The 18,148-nt window shown below is 37.6% G+C and overlaps 1 protein-coding gene across 11 annotated transcripts in view; it reads right to left on the reverse strand.

Annotated features, from left to right (window-relative positions):
• Positions 1-18,148, reverse strand: part of ATP8B4 (ATPase phospholipid transporting 8B4 (putative)) — a 290,737-nt gene that overhangs the window by 44,539 nt on the left and 228,050 nt on the right. For all 11 annotated transcript variants that reach the window (XR_007128694.1, XM_047737429.1, XM_047737432.1 and 8 more), the window contains 4 exons: positions 15,477-15,641; positions 14,362-14,473; positions 12,474-12,579; positions 2,536-2,680 (listed from right to left, as the gene is read on the reverse strand). Coding sequence is in view for 10 of the 11 variants with exons in the window: in XM_047737429.1 (XP_047593385.1) it covers positions 2,536-2,680; positions 12,474-12,579; positions 14,362-14,473; positions 15,477-15,641 (528 nt within the window). In the remaining variant the exon portion in view is untranslated. The remainder of the gene's footprint in view (positions 1-2,535; positions 2,681-12,473; positions 12,580-14,361; positions 14,474-15,476; positions 15,642-18,148) is intronic.

Below are 18,148 nucleotides of genomic sequence, written 5' to 3' on the forward strand. Positions count from 1 at the left end.
ATTATCGCACTGTATGGGTAAGATACAACTCAATGCCAGAAAAGTTCCAGAATCTGCTAAAATAAAGAAAAGCAACAGCCAGAACTTGTCCACCATTTCACCAAGTTCAGAATGAACTACAAAACGATGGGGACATCTTTGTTCTATGTGATGGAACTTTTGTTTCCTTTGCATTGTTGTTTTGTTTGTTTAGTGTTTGTTGTTGTGGTTGGTGGGGCAAATGAAAAGCAGATGACCTGGAGATTAGCCTTTGAAAAACAAAGTGATTGAAATGGAGAGAGTGCAAAAGAGGGGCTTGCATGCAACCTGCATCTCAGGGTTCCCAATCAATTCCAGCCTTGTTCCTCTCAAAATATGCCAAGAAATGACTGAAAAATAGAGCATAATCCTTTGTGGTTAACTGTGCAATTTGCTTTCTAGAAGACATCCCACTGTACATTATTTAATAAACACATTAGAAGGAAAGCAATCCACCTGAACTTTGAGTCTTCAGTGTCTCTGAATGAATCTCTAGCAAGATACTCACAACCCATCATAATCTGACCCTTTATTCCTATATGGTTATGGTCTTCTACCAACACCTTTAAGTTTACTTTGTACTCTCATCATGCCAAATTGCTTGTTTCCACTATGTGATAGGTTCTTTCTTGACTCTATGCCTTTGTACTTGCTGCTTCTGTGCCTGGAAACATCACTTCCTCCACGAAGTCTTCCCTGACTTCCACACAAGAAACTAGATGTGTGTGCTTCTATACTCTCAAAGCTCTGTGTTCATTCCTCTATATAGTATTTGTCATACTACTGTGAGATTAGCTTTCCCACTAGACCGCAATCCCTAAAACAAGAACCATGTTCTAGTCATATCCTTATCCTCAGGCTCCAGCATCTTGACCTGGGCATGTAATAAATGTTAATGGTATCAATGAAAGGATGGGTGAATGAATGTAAAACATGACTCTGATGTAGAAAATTCTTACGTCAAGGCCCATGATGCCTGGGGGAAACAGTGAATTAGCTTTCTCAAATATAATCACCCTTTCTGAAAGAGGAAGTATGTAACTGGTTGTCTTTCTTAGAATGGTCCCCTTTTCTCTTTTTCTTCCTTATTATCAACAAGTAAAAATCTAAACTCAGACTCTGATAAAGGATTCAATTACATTCTGCAAAGCATTGAAATTTGAAGCAAACTAGAATCATGATTTGATTAAAAAAAAAAAAAAAAAAAAAAGCTTCTGACCATACCAGCAGAAATGTGGTCAATTCTCCCTAAATGAAAAATAGTATTTCATGGTTTCATAAGCTTCAGGCTTTGAAGCCGAAAGGGCTCTTAAAGAGCATCAATCTTAGCTCTTTCTTTCAACGGATTTAGAGACAAAGAAAAAAATAGCATATATTATCACCTGAGTACTCTAACTCACCACACACTGGCTTCTTTGAGCCTGAGGGAAAGTCAAAGCTCAACTCATTAGAAACCTTTCCATATTCTAGTCTTCTAGTCCCTGGGCAATTCAGCTTGGAGGCCATCAGCTTTAAGTCCCAGTTGACAGGCTTATAATTTTCAGTTCCTGCTCATTTGTGCAAAGGAGAAGTTTGTGTCATCTGGACAAGCTTTCGACTGAGCTTGGCCTGCAGCTGAGCTCTGTAACTTTCCATGGTGTAGAAGGCAACACATCATTACGTCTGGAATCCAGCTGGATAATACCCTAAGCACTAAGAGCTAACAGACAGCTGATCACAAGGGGGAAAATACAATATACTCATAGCCAACTTATTTTGTCCTCTAAGAAACTATCTACAAGAAGACACATTTATTTTCCAAACTCCAAAAGTGAAAAATGATCATCAAAGCTAGGGAAAGATGTGAGATTAGCTCTTTGTGCATATAAATGATAATTTCACTGGAGTGCAATCAGAGCTTTTGTTTTTTAAATTAGAAACTCAGAGGAGTGTTTTGATATTTGTTCAAGATTTGGAACCTGAACTACATTAAAAGCACAATGCAAGTTTATTCTATTACGACAAGAACCAGATTTCCTAATCAAAGCAAATTGTTTGGCATTGCTGTAAAATACTGCTATTTAGAAAAACCACCAGAGGTATCTTAATGGCAATAATTTGGTGTGGTAATTATATGAAGATCAGGTTGTGCTCTGCCAAATCATAAACATCAGCAAGAACAATAATTGCAACAGTTGCATTATTTTAATTAAATAACAGGGAGCTGTGACACTCTCCCTTAGAAAGCACTTAAACAATACTGCTAAATGGTCTACAGTCATTTAGACAAGATTGATATTCTGTGAACACAGTATTTCTTTGGATCCTCCCTTTCACTGTGGTGGTTCAAGCAATAATGTATGAAATATATATCAGAAGCTTCCTTTTCTCTTGCAAACAGGAAATCATTATGCATACCCTGTTTCTAGTGGTATCAATTGTTTGGAAAACACAAAAGGCGATCTCATTATGACAGCACAAAAGAGACAATTATTGGGATAAAGAAAAAGAAAGAACAAAAGCCTTAAGCAAACTCACCAAACTGTGGCCATTTATGATTAAGCCATAATCTCCTGTTATGGTTTCTTCTACAACTGAGTCCAGCTCCAGCTGCTGTTTTTCAAAAACTACATGGCCGTTGGAAGAACTTCTGTTTTGTCCAAACAAATTTTCCTTTGCTTTTCTTGAAGGCGGGAGGGGGGAGAGAAACAAATCATAACAAGTATACAGAGCATACCTATTACACTAACAAGAGACTGGCCTAGAGGTAAATTCATTTCATCACTATTCAGAGAGACTACGGCATAAGATTTGGTTACGATAAAGCAAGCCGGATGGTTCTTTGTGATGGGGAGACCATAGCAAGTGTGTAAATTCCAGGAAGTAGGGAAGTAAACGTAATGAAAACAGAATCATTTGGAACTTTTACAATTACCTTAAACCTAAATTACCATCTTGAGTTGGGCTGAAGCTAGGTGCTCTCGATACATTTGGCATATAAGGGTGTCTGAGCTTCAGGGGCTTTAGAACCACTGGTCTGGTGTGCAATATTGTTAAATATTGAAAAGGGAAAGACTAAAGACAATTGATGAATCGTCTAGGAATTCCAGAACATCAATATATAAAATAAATTCATTCATTCACAGAACAATGTCATATGACCTGGCTTAAAACAGCAGTCTTTTAAGAAGTACATTTTCTAAAAATGTGACAATAAAACTAAATGATGGCATTTACTGAATTGGCATAGTCATTAGAATATAATGGACTGTTTTAAGTGAAAATTGCACTCATCAGCTCACACGATACAATAAATCTACTCAGAAAGCAAATACGGACACCAAGAGTAGAGGGTCTTTCCAAATGGAAACTCCTTCCAATGCCCCAGATCTAATTAGCAGTAGAAATGGCCGCCTCATACCCATCCATGTCTTCTACTTAAGAGGAAGATTGTATGGTCACTTAACATGCTTAGAAGAGACATTTTACTCTCCTCTTCAAAACGGAAAGATAATGCCTTTAATGGAAGGGAAATGTCCTCTCTGAAGACCCTCAGATGACAGGCTTTGAAGTAACATAAGGGCAAGCTAACACAACTCCAGAACTTTCAACCACAACCAGAGAGCTACATGGCAAATGCTCCCCAAAGATGAGTGGCAAAGCCAGCCACCAATACGGTAGGCCACAACTTGCACCCACAAAATGAGTGCCCTGGAGCAAATGGGGAGTGGGGGCCAGGAAATGGAGGTTTTGGCATACAGCAAAATGAAATGGTTCCCCAAAGGCTCATCCTATAAAGAAAACATTTATAAAAATGGTTTTATGATGTAGAAAGAAGAGAATGTTCACTGTACAAAAACAACTATTTTAGCCCTCAGCTTTCTATTTGAAAATGTAACACTGATTGTTTATAAGTAGTCTAAAAAAAACAAAAAACAAAAAACCCACAAAACACCCTTATCTTCTGGCTCAACATCTCCTTCTGCTGTCCAGGACCAAAAGCACAGCGGCATTTAAAGAACCCAAGGAACCCAGAGATTACATGACCCTGGCTCCAAGAATGACATCATGCACTTAACAATCAGTCTGCAGAATCAAAGAAAAAGATTTACAAATTCAGAGTGTTACGTGTGAAATTTAGGGAGTTAAGGTGGGGGAAGGGGTGAAGAACAGACATGAAAAATCATTGTTTAGTAGGAGAATCAGACTTTTACATCAGATAACCATGTCAAGGAGTCCTCCTAACAGTCATGAAAATTTACTGTCCCATATAATGAAGAAAGCTAGAGAAACAAGCTCCTCAGAAGCGAGCATTTCTCTGACAATGTTGCAGAACTCATAAATTGGGTCTTAAGGAAGCACCAAAGGGCAAACATCTCCTGAGGTTTCCTTTTTAGTAAAGTTCTTACTCGCTGTATAAATGACTCAATCTCTGTTTTCCCCCCAGAGAATAAAAACATTCCAAAGAAGGGTGAAGTTCATGAAAGTATTGGCTGAAATTCTATTTACTTAGGATTTTTTTCCCCCTAAACTGTCTTCCTAACATCTCCAGGCGGAAAAGGAACAGTTTTTTGGGCTCTGCTTGAATTCCCCCTGCGTTCCCTCCACAGAGGCCAACCCCAGACAGAGCTCATGCATTTTCAGGCCTCTGCCCATGCTTTATAGCTTTCATTTCTTTCTCTTCCTGGAACTTAGGTCTTACAACACTAGCTGGTTCTCAAAAAAAAAAAAAAACAAAAACAAAAAAACCCACAATTTATTAGGAAGGGAAAAACTACACGTGACTCCCTTTATTGAACAGGAACTATACATTTCTGCAGGCGTAACACACAATGCTTAACCACAGAACACAAATAACAAATGGTAAAACAAAAGGAGGCCTGTGTTTAAAAAAAAAAAAAAAAAAAAAGCCTGTGTTTTCCCAAGTTGTGTTATGAAAGGCAGAGTCTATTAGAATGCTGGCATGCAGATATACATTAGCGGCTGAGATGACTGTGGCATTCAAGGTCCGGTGACACCACAAACACAGCAGAGCACAGCTGGGTACACGCTGGCTTGCATGCACTCTATAAAGAAAAGAGATGGCATGCTCTTAAGGCACTCTGGGTTCAAACATGACATGTTAGGAAATGAACTGAAACCATGGCATCATGTTTAAAAGAAGACAATCCTGACTTCAATATAAGAGCACTGAGCCTGGAACCTGGAGAGCTGGGCTCAGGCCCGAAGTCTTGCCTTGGCATCTCATTTGCCCACAGCTGGGTGATCTGACCTCTAGCCACTTGACAAGTCAGTTACAGACCCAGCATAAAACCCAGGTCATCAAATTCCTAGTTCACAGTCTGCTGCACTAAACTGGTTGACGTATAGAGTCAGCCACAGGCTGCTAGAGGAACACGTATGGGACAGCATCACACTGCCAACAGCAGAGAAAGGGAGGAAGTCCATGACATTTTTATTTTAAGCTCCAGTTCCATCCCTTACCAACCATGCGATCTATAAGACACTCAACCCCTAAACCTGTGTTTTTTTAGAAATTAGGCGAATGAGACTTTCCCATCAGGCTGGTTGATAACAGCTAAGAAAATGTGGGCAGCTGCACCAGTGTGGATTAAAACATTGCTAATATTCCTTAGTACTCTAAAATGTTATGGTTTATGATAGAAACCTGACCTACTAAAACATTTTGCCTGGGTGACTAGCAGCTGGAACTGAGGAACGAGATGCATGTTGTTTGGCCTGCACAGTGTTTTTAAAAAATCTGTGTAAATTGATGGACATCATGATATTCACCTTCACCAAAGGCTCCACAACTCCCTCTTGTCTCCTATATAGCCCAGACCACACAACTGTTACCTGCCTGGTTCTGGAGCCCTTTGCATTTGAGAACTCTGCTCATTCAAACAAGTAACTTTCTACCAAGTGGTCCTCAAAAAAAGTGCAACATGTATTTTGCTGATTAAAGAAGAAATATCAATTCCTAGGTATACCACCAGAATATTATTCAGAAGCAGTATAGTCACTCATGGTTTAATTAGTTATAGGACCTGAATTTCTCCAACAAAACATGGGACCGATACAACAAAAATGAAACATGGAGTGAGTGTGCCTGTCAACACAAGCAAAATTTCATTCCCAAGCTATCTTCATTTGGGCAGAAGACATATGTATTGGTGAAATGTAATCAATGCAGTAATCTTCTGAAAAACCATAGCAGGGTTTAATTGTAGATTTATGAGCATACCTTTAATACTAAAACAGCTATGGGGCCAAAGGAACCCAGGACTCAAAGTCCTTAAAACAGTTTCATGACATTAAATTTGAAACAAGCCATATGCATGATATGCATAAAAATTACATATCCATGTTTATAAAATAATCTAAATGCATTTCTTAAATTTAAATATAACCATTAAATTAATTTCCTTCTAATAGCTACTGCCACTTGGATCCTGGTTTTTTTGATGCATTTTTTGGGTTGTTTTTGCATAAACTTCCACTAAACCCCAAAACATAACGCAAGAAAACTGAATGGTGCGATTCATGATTTTAATATTTCATTTCCCAAACTATGTGTTTAGATATAAGTAGCCCAGATGAGGATTAGAAAGAGCACCTCTGGCAATAACTTTTCTTGGATGCTCTGTTTCCCCCAATCCTAATATTAAGGAAATGCATACCTCAAATGTATTCATTCCTTTTATACAGAATTTCTACCGTGCATTGTCTGGTAGACTCAGAGAATGGTATTACCTTCAAGTCTGGGTTAAAATAAACATTATTTGCTAGCCAGTTAAGCACGATGGCCTCAAGGGTCCTGAAATAATTAGTCTAGACAGAAATTCCTTATTTTTCCCTGTGAATATTTTTCTTCTCAGTAAAAACTTTTGCCTTTTCCTCCCAACTATGAAAATATTGCATGAACACTATTACAATTTCAAATAATGTAAAGATCCATAGAAACCAAAGCCAACATGATCCATAATTCTAACACTCAGAAAGAACCACTGCACATGTCCTACAGAATTTGATGGGTAGGTAAAGGACAGATATGCATATAGATGCATAGTGTTTTATATGTATATGTATATATATGTATGTATGTATATGTTGAGTGCATTCTGGGCTGTGAAAGACAAGCTAGAAATGACAGACTCCTACTTCTCTTCACATCCAAATTCTGAATCCTATCGATTCTACCTCCAAAAGAGTTGTCAGTTTCATTTCACTCTTTTGGCCTCACTGCCTTAGTTCAACCTCATCATCTCTAACTTGGGTGTTCCAACATCTTCCTGATGCAACTCCCCAAACCATTCATTTTCCCATCAAACATACCCTATCTATCCTATCACTGGAGTGTGACTTCATAAATGTAGAACTGGGTTTGTTACTCATCAGCTTAGAAGCCATTCACATCCACCCAGTAACTTTAGTATGAAGTATAACCACTTCCACTTGCCAATCAATCACCAATCTGTCTCTGAAAAAAGGGTCCTCGCCCTTAGTTCTAACATACACTCTAGCCTCAACATGGAATATTGCTTCTAGAATAGAACATGAAGGGCACCTGAGTGGCTCAGTGGGTTAAGCCACTGCCTTCCTGACTCAGGTCATGATCCCAGAGTCCTGGGATCGAGTCCCATATTGAGCTTCCCCTGCTCTGTGGGGAGCCTTCTTCTCCCTCTCCTTCTGCCTGCCACTCCCCCTGCTTGCACCCACTCTTTCTGTCAAATAAATAAATAAAATATTTTTAAAAAATAGAACATGATTTCCTTCCTGTTTCTATGCCTTCAAGTGTGCTGTTCCATCAACCTGCAATAAACTTATCCAATGTAACCAATTGAGGAAGGGATTCATAAAGGTTGTAATAGAGGTCAGAGTGTTGTTTTCAATATCCTAAGAAGGTTAATAAAAAATATGGATTGCTCTATGATAAGAACATAGAGACTCACCACTTTTTCTTAACTTTTGTGTTATTTTTAGCTACCATTACATCAACTGGGTACAGAAAGCTGCTGTATCATGCTGGTTAGCAGCTGATTGATTGCCTATGCCTTTGCACAATACATAATGGGAAATCTAATTAATTATGACTGATATAATTTTATTATTATTTATATAATTTTAATATAGACTCCATAGGATCTACTGGGGAAATGTTAATAAAAGTAGTCTCTGTTGTGGGAACAATGGCCGAAGAAAAGAGATAAAGGGGAATGGAGGAAGTGAAAAGAGAGGGGGAAGGCAAGAAGGGTGCTAACTGAATAGCCACAAATCTTTACATTCCAGCCTCTTTTAATATCCTGAATAAAATAATCTTCAGAGAAGATATTTGTATATTTTCCCATTTACAGATGAGGAAACAAATCAAAGAGAGGCTGAACAGAATATTTACAGTAATTCAGCCTGCCAGTGAGTATGAAGCCAAGATCCGAACTTGGGTCCAGCTAACATGAGCTCCATACCCTTCCTCTTACATCTGCTGTCTTTCCATGGAATTTATTCTGCTCTCATCACTACTCCTGTGTGTGTTGACCTCAAGGGAAGCAGTAAGATGCCTCAAAAATTACAATTCTTATGTCAATCTTTTTTTTTATTGTGTTATGTTAGTCACCATAAACTATATTAGTCATTTAAAGGGAGTAAAAACACATCAAATATGTTTAGAGACACACGTGGCAAGTGATTCGGTGAACAGGCTCTGGGACCAGGCTATTTTCAAATACCAGCTGAACCACTAGCCAGTTACGAAACTTCAGGCATGTTATTTATCTTATCTATGCCTCAAATTCTTGATCTGTAAAAATAAGGAAAATGATAATGCTTAACACTGGGTTCCTTTGGGAATGAAATATAATACATGTATCCTGCTTATAATAGTTCCACCAGCACTGGCTCAAAGCATTTAGCACTAGGCACAATACAGTCTAGATCTGCTCACACTCATCTTCCTTCAGGAAGAGTTAACACCCCCCCAAAATAAAGGTCATTTAAAGAGATTTTCTTTTATTATTATGTTATATTAGTCACCATACAGTACATCATTAGTTTGTGACATAGTGTTCCAAGATTCATTGTTTTCATGTAACACCCAGTGCTCCAAGCAATACATGCCCTCCTTACTACCCATCATTGGGCTAACTCATTCCCCCACCCCCCTCACCTATAAAATCCTCAGTTTGTTTCTCAGAGTCCATAGCCTCTCATGGTTTGTTTTCCCCTCTGACTCTCCCCTCTCTTCATTTTCCCCTTCATTCTCCTAATATCCTCCACAGTATTCCTTATATTCCACAAATAAGTGAAACCATATGATAATTGACTTTCTTGGCTTGACTTATTTCACTCAGCATAATCTCTTTCAGTCCCATCCACGTTGATACAAAAGCTGGATATTCATCCTTTCTGTTGGCAGAGTAATATTCCATTGTATATATGGACCACATCTTCTTTATCCATTCATCTGTTGAAGAGCATTTTGGCTCTTTCCACAGTTTGGCCTTTGTGGACATTGCTGCTATGCACATTGGGGTGCATATGGCCCTTTTTTTCACTAAATCTGTATTTTGGGGGTAAATACCCAGTAATGTAATTGCTGGGTCATAGTGTAGCTCTATTTTTAATTTTTTGAGGAACCTCCACACTGTTTTCCAAAGTGGCTGTACCAACTTGCATTCCTACCAACAGTGTAAGAGGGTTCCCTTTCTCCACATGCTCTCCAACATTTGTTGTTTCTTCCATTGTCAATTTTAGCCATTCTATCTGGTATAAGGTGGTATCTCAGTGTGGTTTTGATTTGAATTTCACCAATGGCTATTGAGGATAAACATTTTTTCACATATCTGTTAGCCATTTGTATGTCTTCATTGGAGAAGTGTCTGTTCATGTCTTCTGCCCATTTTTGGACTTGATTATTTGTTTTTGGGGTGTTGAGTTTGAAAAGTTCTTTATAGATCTTGGATATCAGCCCTTTATCTGCAGTGTCATTTGCAAATATCTTCTCCCATTCTGTGGGTTGCCTCATTGTTTTGTTAACTGTTTCCATTGCTGTGCAGAAGCTTTTTATCATGATGAAGTCCCAAAAGTTCATTTTTGCTTTTGTTTCCTTTGCTTTTGGAGACATGTCTTGAAAGAAGCTGCTGTGGCCGAGGTTACTGGTTATGCCAGCAACAGAGGTTACTGCCTATGTTCTCCTCTAGGATTTTGATGGACTCCTGTCTCACGTTGAGGTCTTTCATCCATTTTGAGTTTATCTTTGAGTATGATGTAAGAGAATGGTTGAGTTTCATTCTTCTGTATATAGCTGTCCAATTTTCCCAGCACCATTTATTGAAGAAACTTTTTCCCATTGGATATTTTTTCCTGCTTTGTCGAAGATTATTTAACCATAGAATTGAGGGTCCATATCTGGGCTCTCTATTCTGTTCCACTGGTCTACATGTCTGTTTTTGTGCCAGTACCATGCAGTCTTAAACAATTCATGGAAACTAATGAGAACGAAAACACATCAGTCCAAAACCTATAAGATACTGCAAAGGCAGTCCTTAGGGGGAAATACATAGCCATCTAAGCCTCAGTTAAAAAAAAAATAGAAAAATCCCAAACACACAAACTATCTTTACACCTTAAAGAACTGGAGAATCAACAACAAATTAAGCCTAACCCATGCATAAGAAGGGGAATAATTAAGATCCTAGCAGAGATCAATGAATTAGAAATCAGAAATACGGTAGAACACATCAACAAAACTAGAAGCTGGTTCTTTGAAAGAATTAATAAGATTGATAAACCACTGGCCAGACTTATCCAAAAGATAAAAGAAAGGACCTAAATTAATAAAATTATGAACAAAAGGGAAGAGATCATGACTAACACCAAGAAAATAGGAACAAGCACCAGAAATTATTATCAACAACTACATGCCAATAAATTAGGCAACCTAGAAGAAATGGATGCATTCCAAGAAACATATAAACTTCCAAGACTGAAATAGGAAGAAACTGACAACCTGAATAGACCAATAACCAGTAACAAGATTAAAGCAGTGATCAAAAACCTCCCTAAAAACAAGAGTTCAGGACCTGATGGATTCCCTGGGAAATTCTACCAAACATTCAAAGAAGAAATAATACCTACTCTCCTGAAGCTGTTTCAAAAAATAGAAACAGAAGGAAAACATCCAGACTTATTCTATGAGGCCAGATTTACTTTGATCCCCAAACCAGACATAGATCTAATCAAAAAAGAGAATTTCAGACCAATATCCCTCACGAATATGGATGCCAAGATTCTCAACGAGATACTAGCCAATAGAATCCAACAGTACACTAAAGAGATTCTCTTAAAATATTTGTTTTTAATTATTAAACAAATTAAGACTATTTCCCCAGTTTCCCAATGTATTTGGCAAAGATTTGCAGTCTGTCATAGCTTCCAACCAGCATGTACAGCAGTTTTCTACTGGGAGTAAAAAAGTGTGGAAGTTGGGAAACCTGACCTACAAGTAGCAACTGGTGGTGCCGACAGTTAAGACTTCCTTTCTTTTCAAGGTTCAGGAACAAAAGTGTAATGATGGAGACACATTAAGGAAGCCCATAGTGTTCTATTGTTGTGTTGAGGGGCAGTTAGCCTCATCTAGAATGTAGCAAGATATAAGCAGTTTGTCTCTAATACAATAATCTGCTTGGCCAGAACCAAAATGGATTGAGCTTAGAGATGCTACTGCAAGCATTAGTAAGCAAATATTGTCATGAGACAGCATTTTTTAAAGGTCTGGGAAAATAATTAAGCAGACTTTTAAAATATTCTTCTTAAAATGAAATAGTAAAAAATAAAGAAGAAAATGGACAGATTTTAAGAAACGTTATTTTTCAAAATTTAATGTTTGTCCACTCATGCCTAATCTCAGCACTTACATATTTTCCAGTATTTGTAGCAGTTACACAAATTTCACAATATTCTACTTCTCATAAGCATTATACAGCTGGGTTTAACAGTAACTATGCCAAAATACCTACTTTCTTTAATGCTGAAAGACTCTATTCCAACTTTACATGCCATTTCCTGCAGCTGTGTTTTCCAAATTTATCTGATCATAATTTCATCTAGGTGTTTATGAAAATACAAGTGCCCATCCCGCATCCCCTGGAGATTCTTAATTTGGGGGCCAGGATGAAGTTAGGGAATTACTATTTTAAACAAATGCCCTCACTGAATCTGATCACTCATCATATAAGAGCTACTCACCAATGCATATTTTAAAGGATAATTCAACATAAATGATTTGAAATCCTTTTCTAAAAATATTTGGAAAATGTTGGAGGCCTGAAGACAATGTTTCACTACCGATGTGAAACTTATGAACAGGAGTTTAGGAAGAATTCTCTTCCAAAATAAGACCACAGGAACTGTAAAGGGCCTTTTTACTTTCTCAACTATCCGTCCCTCCCTCTTCCTTTCTTCTTTCCTTCAGCACTTACCTGAGTTCTTCTCTGACTTCCACTGCTGTGTTCCCTGCTACAATGAACACGTCATTCATGTCATCAGTCAGCATATTGCAGGCATAGCCAATGTTGATGGCAGTTTCTGATACAAAAACAAAACCCACATCAGTTAGAATATTACTTAATAACACAAGTACTTTATCCATAAAAGTTTTGAGGCATTACCCCTTAATGTCAGAGAGAGCATGATGAGAGATAAAATCCAAGAAACCCAGAGCTAAATTCAAAGATCCAGATTCCATGATCAAACTTACCCCTTATTAAAACTGTGGAGAAGTAGCAATATCTATGAATTCTCAGCCTTCTCATCTAGTATTTTGAAAAAAAACTTCTTGATTCCCAAAATTAGTATTTATGAAAATACCCTGAGGCCCTGTGATATAGTGAAATGTATAAATAAAAAACTTTTTACCTGAAGTCCCAAATACTGACTTTGGAGAGCTAAAATACTTAATTTAGTTATTATTCGATCTGATGTGATAGACACATTGAAAACACAAATTGTTCAGCTGAACAGCGAAAATATTCTTGTGATAGCTTTATAGTTCTCTCAGGTACAACGCTGCCATTTTCCCATTAAGCAAATTAAAGTTTGGAATTTGACTATCACCTCAAACACCACCAGGACTGCTGCGACTAGGTAAGTGGACAAGTACACAATGTTGAGCAGCCCTTCCTCCACTTCTGTAGAACTGGACACTTGGATAGTTAGGTAGCCCTTCCATCCTCAACAAGGTCATTTGTTTCTCAGTCCATTGAGTCATTAGGCTCTTGCCAATTTGTGGGATAATTAGATTTGCCCTAAGTCTGTAGGTGATTGATAAAATCTTAGCATATCCTTTGTATGAAATGAAATGAAAACTAAATAAGAGTAAACCTGTGTATATTCCTAACTAAGTGAAGAGTTATGAATGTACCCTTTGATCAACATCAAACTCTAGGAGGTCTCTACTAACACACCACAGAGCTCAACTCTCTGCTGTTGATTTTTTGTAATTAGTGATTTGGCTGAATACCTGGAGAACGGACTTATCATATCAATGGACAAATCCTCCGATGTTCTAAAAAATATGTAACAAGTAGATAGAATCTTAAAAACGTATGTGTGCCAATTTACTAAATATTCTGGTTTATAGATGACCAAGAATAAAATCACTTTTGTTTTAACCATCACTGCTAGCAATGGATCCAAAATGTACCAATCCCTTTTCCTTCTTAGGAAACACAATACCCTGAACATGATGACTCTATCTGTTGACCTGGCGTTCTGTCATGTCTGAAAGTGGGTCTGCTCTTATTGTACCACTACATGGGCAGTCCTGGAATGTAGCCTGGTTGCACTGGTACACCTGTGATTATTGTTAAAGTGCCAGAATATTTCCCCATCAGTTGATAAACAGCCACTTCCCTGAGTCTCCCCAAAGCCTGCCTACCATCCTGACCCCATCCCTAATATCCCCAAACCTCCCTACCACCAAGAAACTAAAGAAATAGCCCCTGAGATCTTCCAATGCCTACTTCAGTGCTGTGCCTCTCTCTGTCCTAACTGGGGTCAGTGCTCACGTGAAACAATAAACATTTTATAATACCATCATTGTCTCTAGGTGAAATTATTATATTTAAGAAGCAAGTGAGCTGAAACTCAACTGACTGAAAGGTATACTATAGAAGATAATTCATTAGTTTTTGTTTTTAAAAAATAAATTTTTGTAATATATCAGTTTTCCTTTTTATATTTCAACTCTTTCCTATGTGAAGGGCTATGCAAATATCTAATTCATTCAGCTTTCTGGTTAATTAAAATTTTACCAGAGAAATTATTGCCCCCCCTTCAAGACGTCATCAACATCCATGTTCAATTTACCTTGTTTGTCTCCTGTTAGGACCCAGATCTTAATATTAGCTAGTGATAAACTTGCAATCGTTTCAGTAACACCCTCTTGCAACTTATCTTCTACAGCAGTGGCACCTAGTAGCTATATTGAAAAATAGAGAATACCTTATGTTAATGCAGGCAAACAACAACCACAATGTATCTATGGCTTTAAATCACAGAGTTTAGAGGTCAAGGAACATGAACTGAAGATGGAAGTTATGAAGCATTGATATGGCAAGCATCTTATTATATGCAGTTTGGGGCTAGGAAGGTCTTCAAGTGGAGGTTCCCAAATCAAGCCTACTGAGAGTCACACCAATTAATGACAGAGATCCTGGAGGTCAGAATTTATGAGGGGTCTGATATGCTCAGGTAACATATAAGCATAAACCATCAGAAGCCATTTGAGCTTCTGAGAACTGAAGACCTCCCCAGCCTCTTCCCCACTTATATCAACATGGAAAGGTCCAAAGGAGAGCCCTAATCTCATAGTAAGGGTCACAAAAAAGTAGAGCCGTTCTCCTAAATTAACACACCAGCAGATGCCATAAACTAAAAAGTGAAGGGTCTTGCATAGTATTTCATCCAGGGTTGAATATAACATACTCCTTAGTACCTCATGATTGCTAACCATCCTAACCACTGGGGCCTCAGGGAAGAGCAGTTCATACTCTGGGCAGCACAGAAATCATCAGAACCTCAGGGCCTAGGATGGTTTAGAGCTATAGCTACACTTCATGCAAAGTTTTCCTGCTTAAAAAGGTAGATCATAAAGCAGGGAGAGAAAAAAAACAAAAACAAAAACAAAACAAAACATAAAATCAAGGACATACCAGAGGCTGACAAAAAATAGAGATGCCACTATCTTCTACTTTGGGGTAACTTCCAATTGTATAATCTACTGCCAATAGAAATAATCCTCTAGGCTCTCTAGGGCCATACATGGCAAACGTGAAGCCAATGTATAAAGCATGACTCAGTGTTTGAAAGGGTAACATCTGCTATGTGCAAAATAATTTGGCAATGGGTTATTCCTATGCTAGATCTCTAAACACATACTATCCCTTCTGTAAACACAAACCATCATGCTTCTAAACTCATACCATTAAGTCCCTTTCAATTTCTTCATATAGCCCAGCTATCCGTTCATCCCTCTCATCCTTGAGAGTGTTTGCATCTTCAAGCATCTTGTGCCACTCTTTAAAGTAGTTATCATCCAGGTCTCTGTATGCAATGGCCAAGGTTCGAAGGCCTTCCCCTGCAAATTCCTGCCAGAGCAGACACAGATTTAGGAACCATCACAGAGTAGTAACCACGGAAATGACAGCAACAATAATGGATAAGTTGTTCACTTACATTCATTTTGTCCCAAAAGTATTACTTGGCCATCCTGACTCCCAACTTTTTAATCCCCTCGGAAATGGGATATGTTTATATTTGGTATTTTATTTCTATGGGGTTAAAACATTCAGGAGAGCTAGCCTTCTCCCTAAAGACAGCGGCAATGCCTGCTGACATGCCCCAGGTGAGAAGTGATCAACCACACCCGTGACTTGAAATACACGTTTGAAGAAATATATACTGCTTTCAACCTACTCCCTGAATAAAGGAAGCACTCCTGGCAGTAAGAAAGACCCAGCCTGTTTCATGGCACATAGCCCTTGACTTCCAGTGGAGAGGAAAGGATCCTCAGAGGAACCATAGCTCTCAAATTAAAGGCAGAAACTCTCTCAAAAGATGGCAGCATGACATTTCACCAGTCTTGTCATGTTCCACCTAATAATACAGCTATGTCTAAAATTAATTGAGTCTTACTTCTGTTTATGCTTGAAATCTTCCATAATAAAAAGCTAAAGTCAATTACAGATGAATAAACATTGGTCAGGTAACAGAAGTTGAAACATATTAAGGTTTTTAAGAATAATATCTAGGGGCAAAAGGGAGAGTGAGGCAGAAAAGTTAAAACAAGTATTTGTTTCTGGGAAGCAAGTAGAGGCTGACTTTTACTGTTCATTCCGGATCATCTAAATTTTCTTCCTTTTTCTTATATGATAAGTTTTATTTTAATAATGAAAATTCTTAGAAATTTAAAAAACATCGAGTCATGTTATTTTTAAAAATTACTCTTTTTGAGAAACTGACTTCTATGGAGTTATTATTTAATAATTGGTCAAATTAATTGAAGAGTCATACTTTTCGTTTAGTGTCTCAGTAAACTGATGATCTCAAATGATACCTTTGGTGCTTTATCCTTCTAATAGGAAAAATAAATAAATAAAAACAGGACACTGGTGTTGCAAAGTGTCTCACATAGCCACAATAGCTAGAAACATATGTAGATTGCTTTGGGGAAATGTAAAAACCTCCCACTTTGTGTAGGCCTCCAGTGGTCATTTTATGGGCCTCTACACTGCAAGTGTTTTTAGAACATTTCTGCTCCTTTGGGCATTGCCACTGAGCATATCCTCTCTGTTGTGTTTTGGCTTATAGAACAGACATAGGTTCGTGATCAGGCACAAGTTACACCATGACACACCCTAACTGGGTAAATGGAAAGTAAATTCAGTGCATGCTGTAATAATGTGGTTTCGCCCACAGAGACCATGAAAACATTATCCGAATTTATCTTGTAGGCAATTGGTAACACTCTGGACATTGTAATCACATTTTGCAAGACCACCACTGGGTCCCCTACTGATCTGAAAATCTAGTTATTGCCTTGTAATGATCTTTTGTCTCCTTAATTCACAGAAGCACTTCTTTGCCTTTAACTTGCAACCGCACTGGGCATGGCCAGTACTTTCCTCCCTGTTCTGTAAAACAGTGAATCAACTCTAAGACTGCATTACAAAAGGGGACAGATGATTTAAGTTATTTAATTAGTGCATGAATCACAAGTTTAATCCTAAATGAGCATTTGAGCAAGGTCGTTTCCTACCATTAAAGAATTCAAAAGCAATTATTAAATATAAATTGAAAACTTCAGAATTTAAAGCCAAAACGAATAAAGTGAATGAAGGAAAGAGCAAGTCAAATTGATATTACCTGGAAAAAAAATCTCTTTTGCAAAGAAATGTAAAAAGACCAAATTAGACTTCCTACACTTTAGTATGAGAGGAAAACATACGAAAATCCAAGGCCTTTGGTGTTTGAGCAATGGCAAAAATCAGATACTTATGATTCTAATGTTGTTTTCACACACACAAAAAAAAAAAATTAAGAAGACCATGCCGGCCTTCTGGAAAAGATTAAAAGAAAATCAAGAATGCTCTACTGGAAAGACAAAAACAATAGCTATGTTTGTAACCAATATTACTAAACCATCATTCTTTAAACTTAAAGTCAGGCAGAATTTTGTTTTGTTTTATTTGTTTGTTTGTTTTTTAAAGATCCAGGGAATGTTTTGTATTAAATATAGGGCTTGACAAAGGTCATGAATCCTCAATAATATTTTTAAAGGAGAGAAACCAATGAGGATATAGGAGTTTTGACCAGTTGCCCTTAAAGTTCATATTCTGTTAAATGGAACCTCTAATAAATATTAGAGAGATGCTCGAATCTTCAGGTTTAAACAGGTTAATGATCATATTAATTCATAAACTCCTACTCTTTTGCCAAAATATATGTGCCAAATTTATATGGCATAAATATATATGCCAAATATCATTCCGGCTCCCTTCAGAAAGCTTTTGTAAAGAAATTATGCATAGTCTCATAATGTGTGCATTTGGTAGCTTCAACGTAAAGAATATAAGTGACTCATCATGATTTACGA

Source organism: Lutra lutra, chromosome 7 (genome assembly GCF_902655055.1).
Source record: "Lutra lutra chromosome 7, mLutLut1.2, whole genome shotgun sequence".
Classification (NCBI taxonomy): Eukaryota; Metazoa; Chordata; class Mammalia; order Carnivora; family Mustelidae; genus Lutra; species Lutra lutra.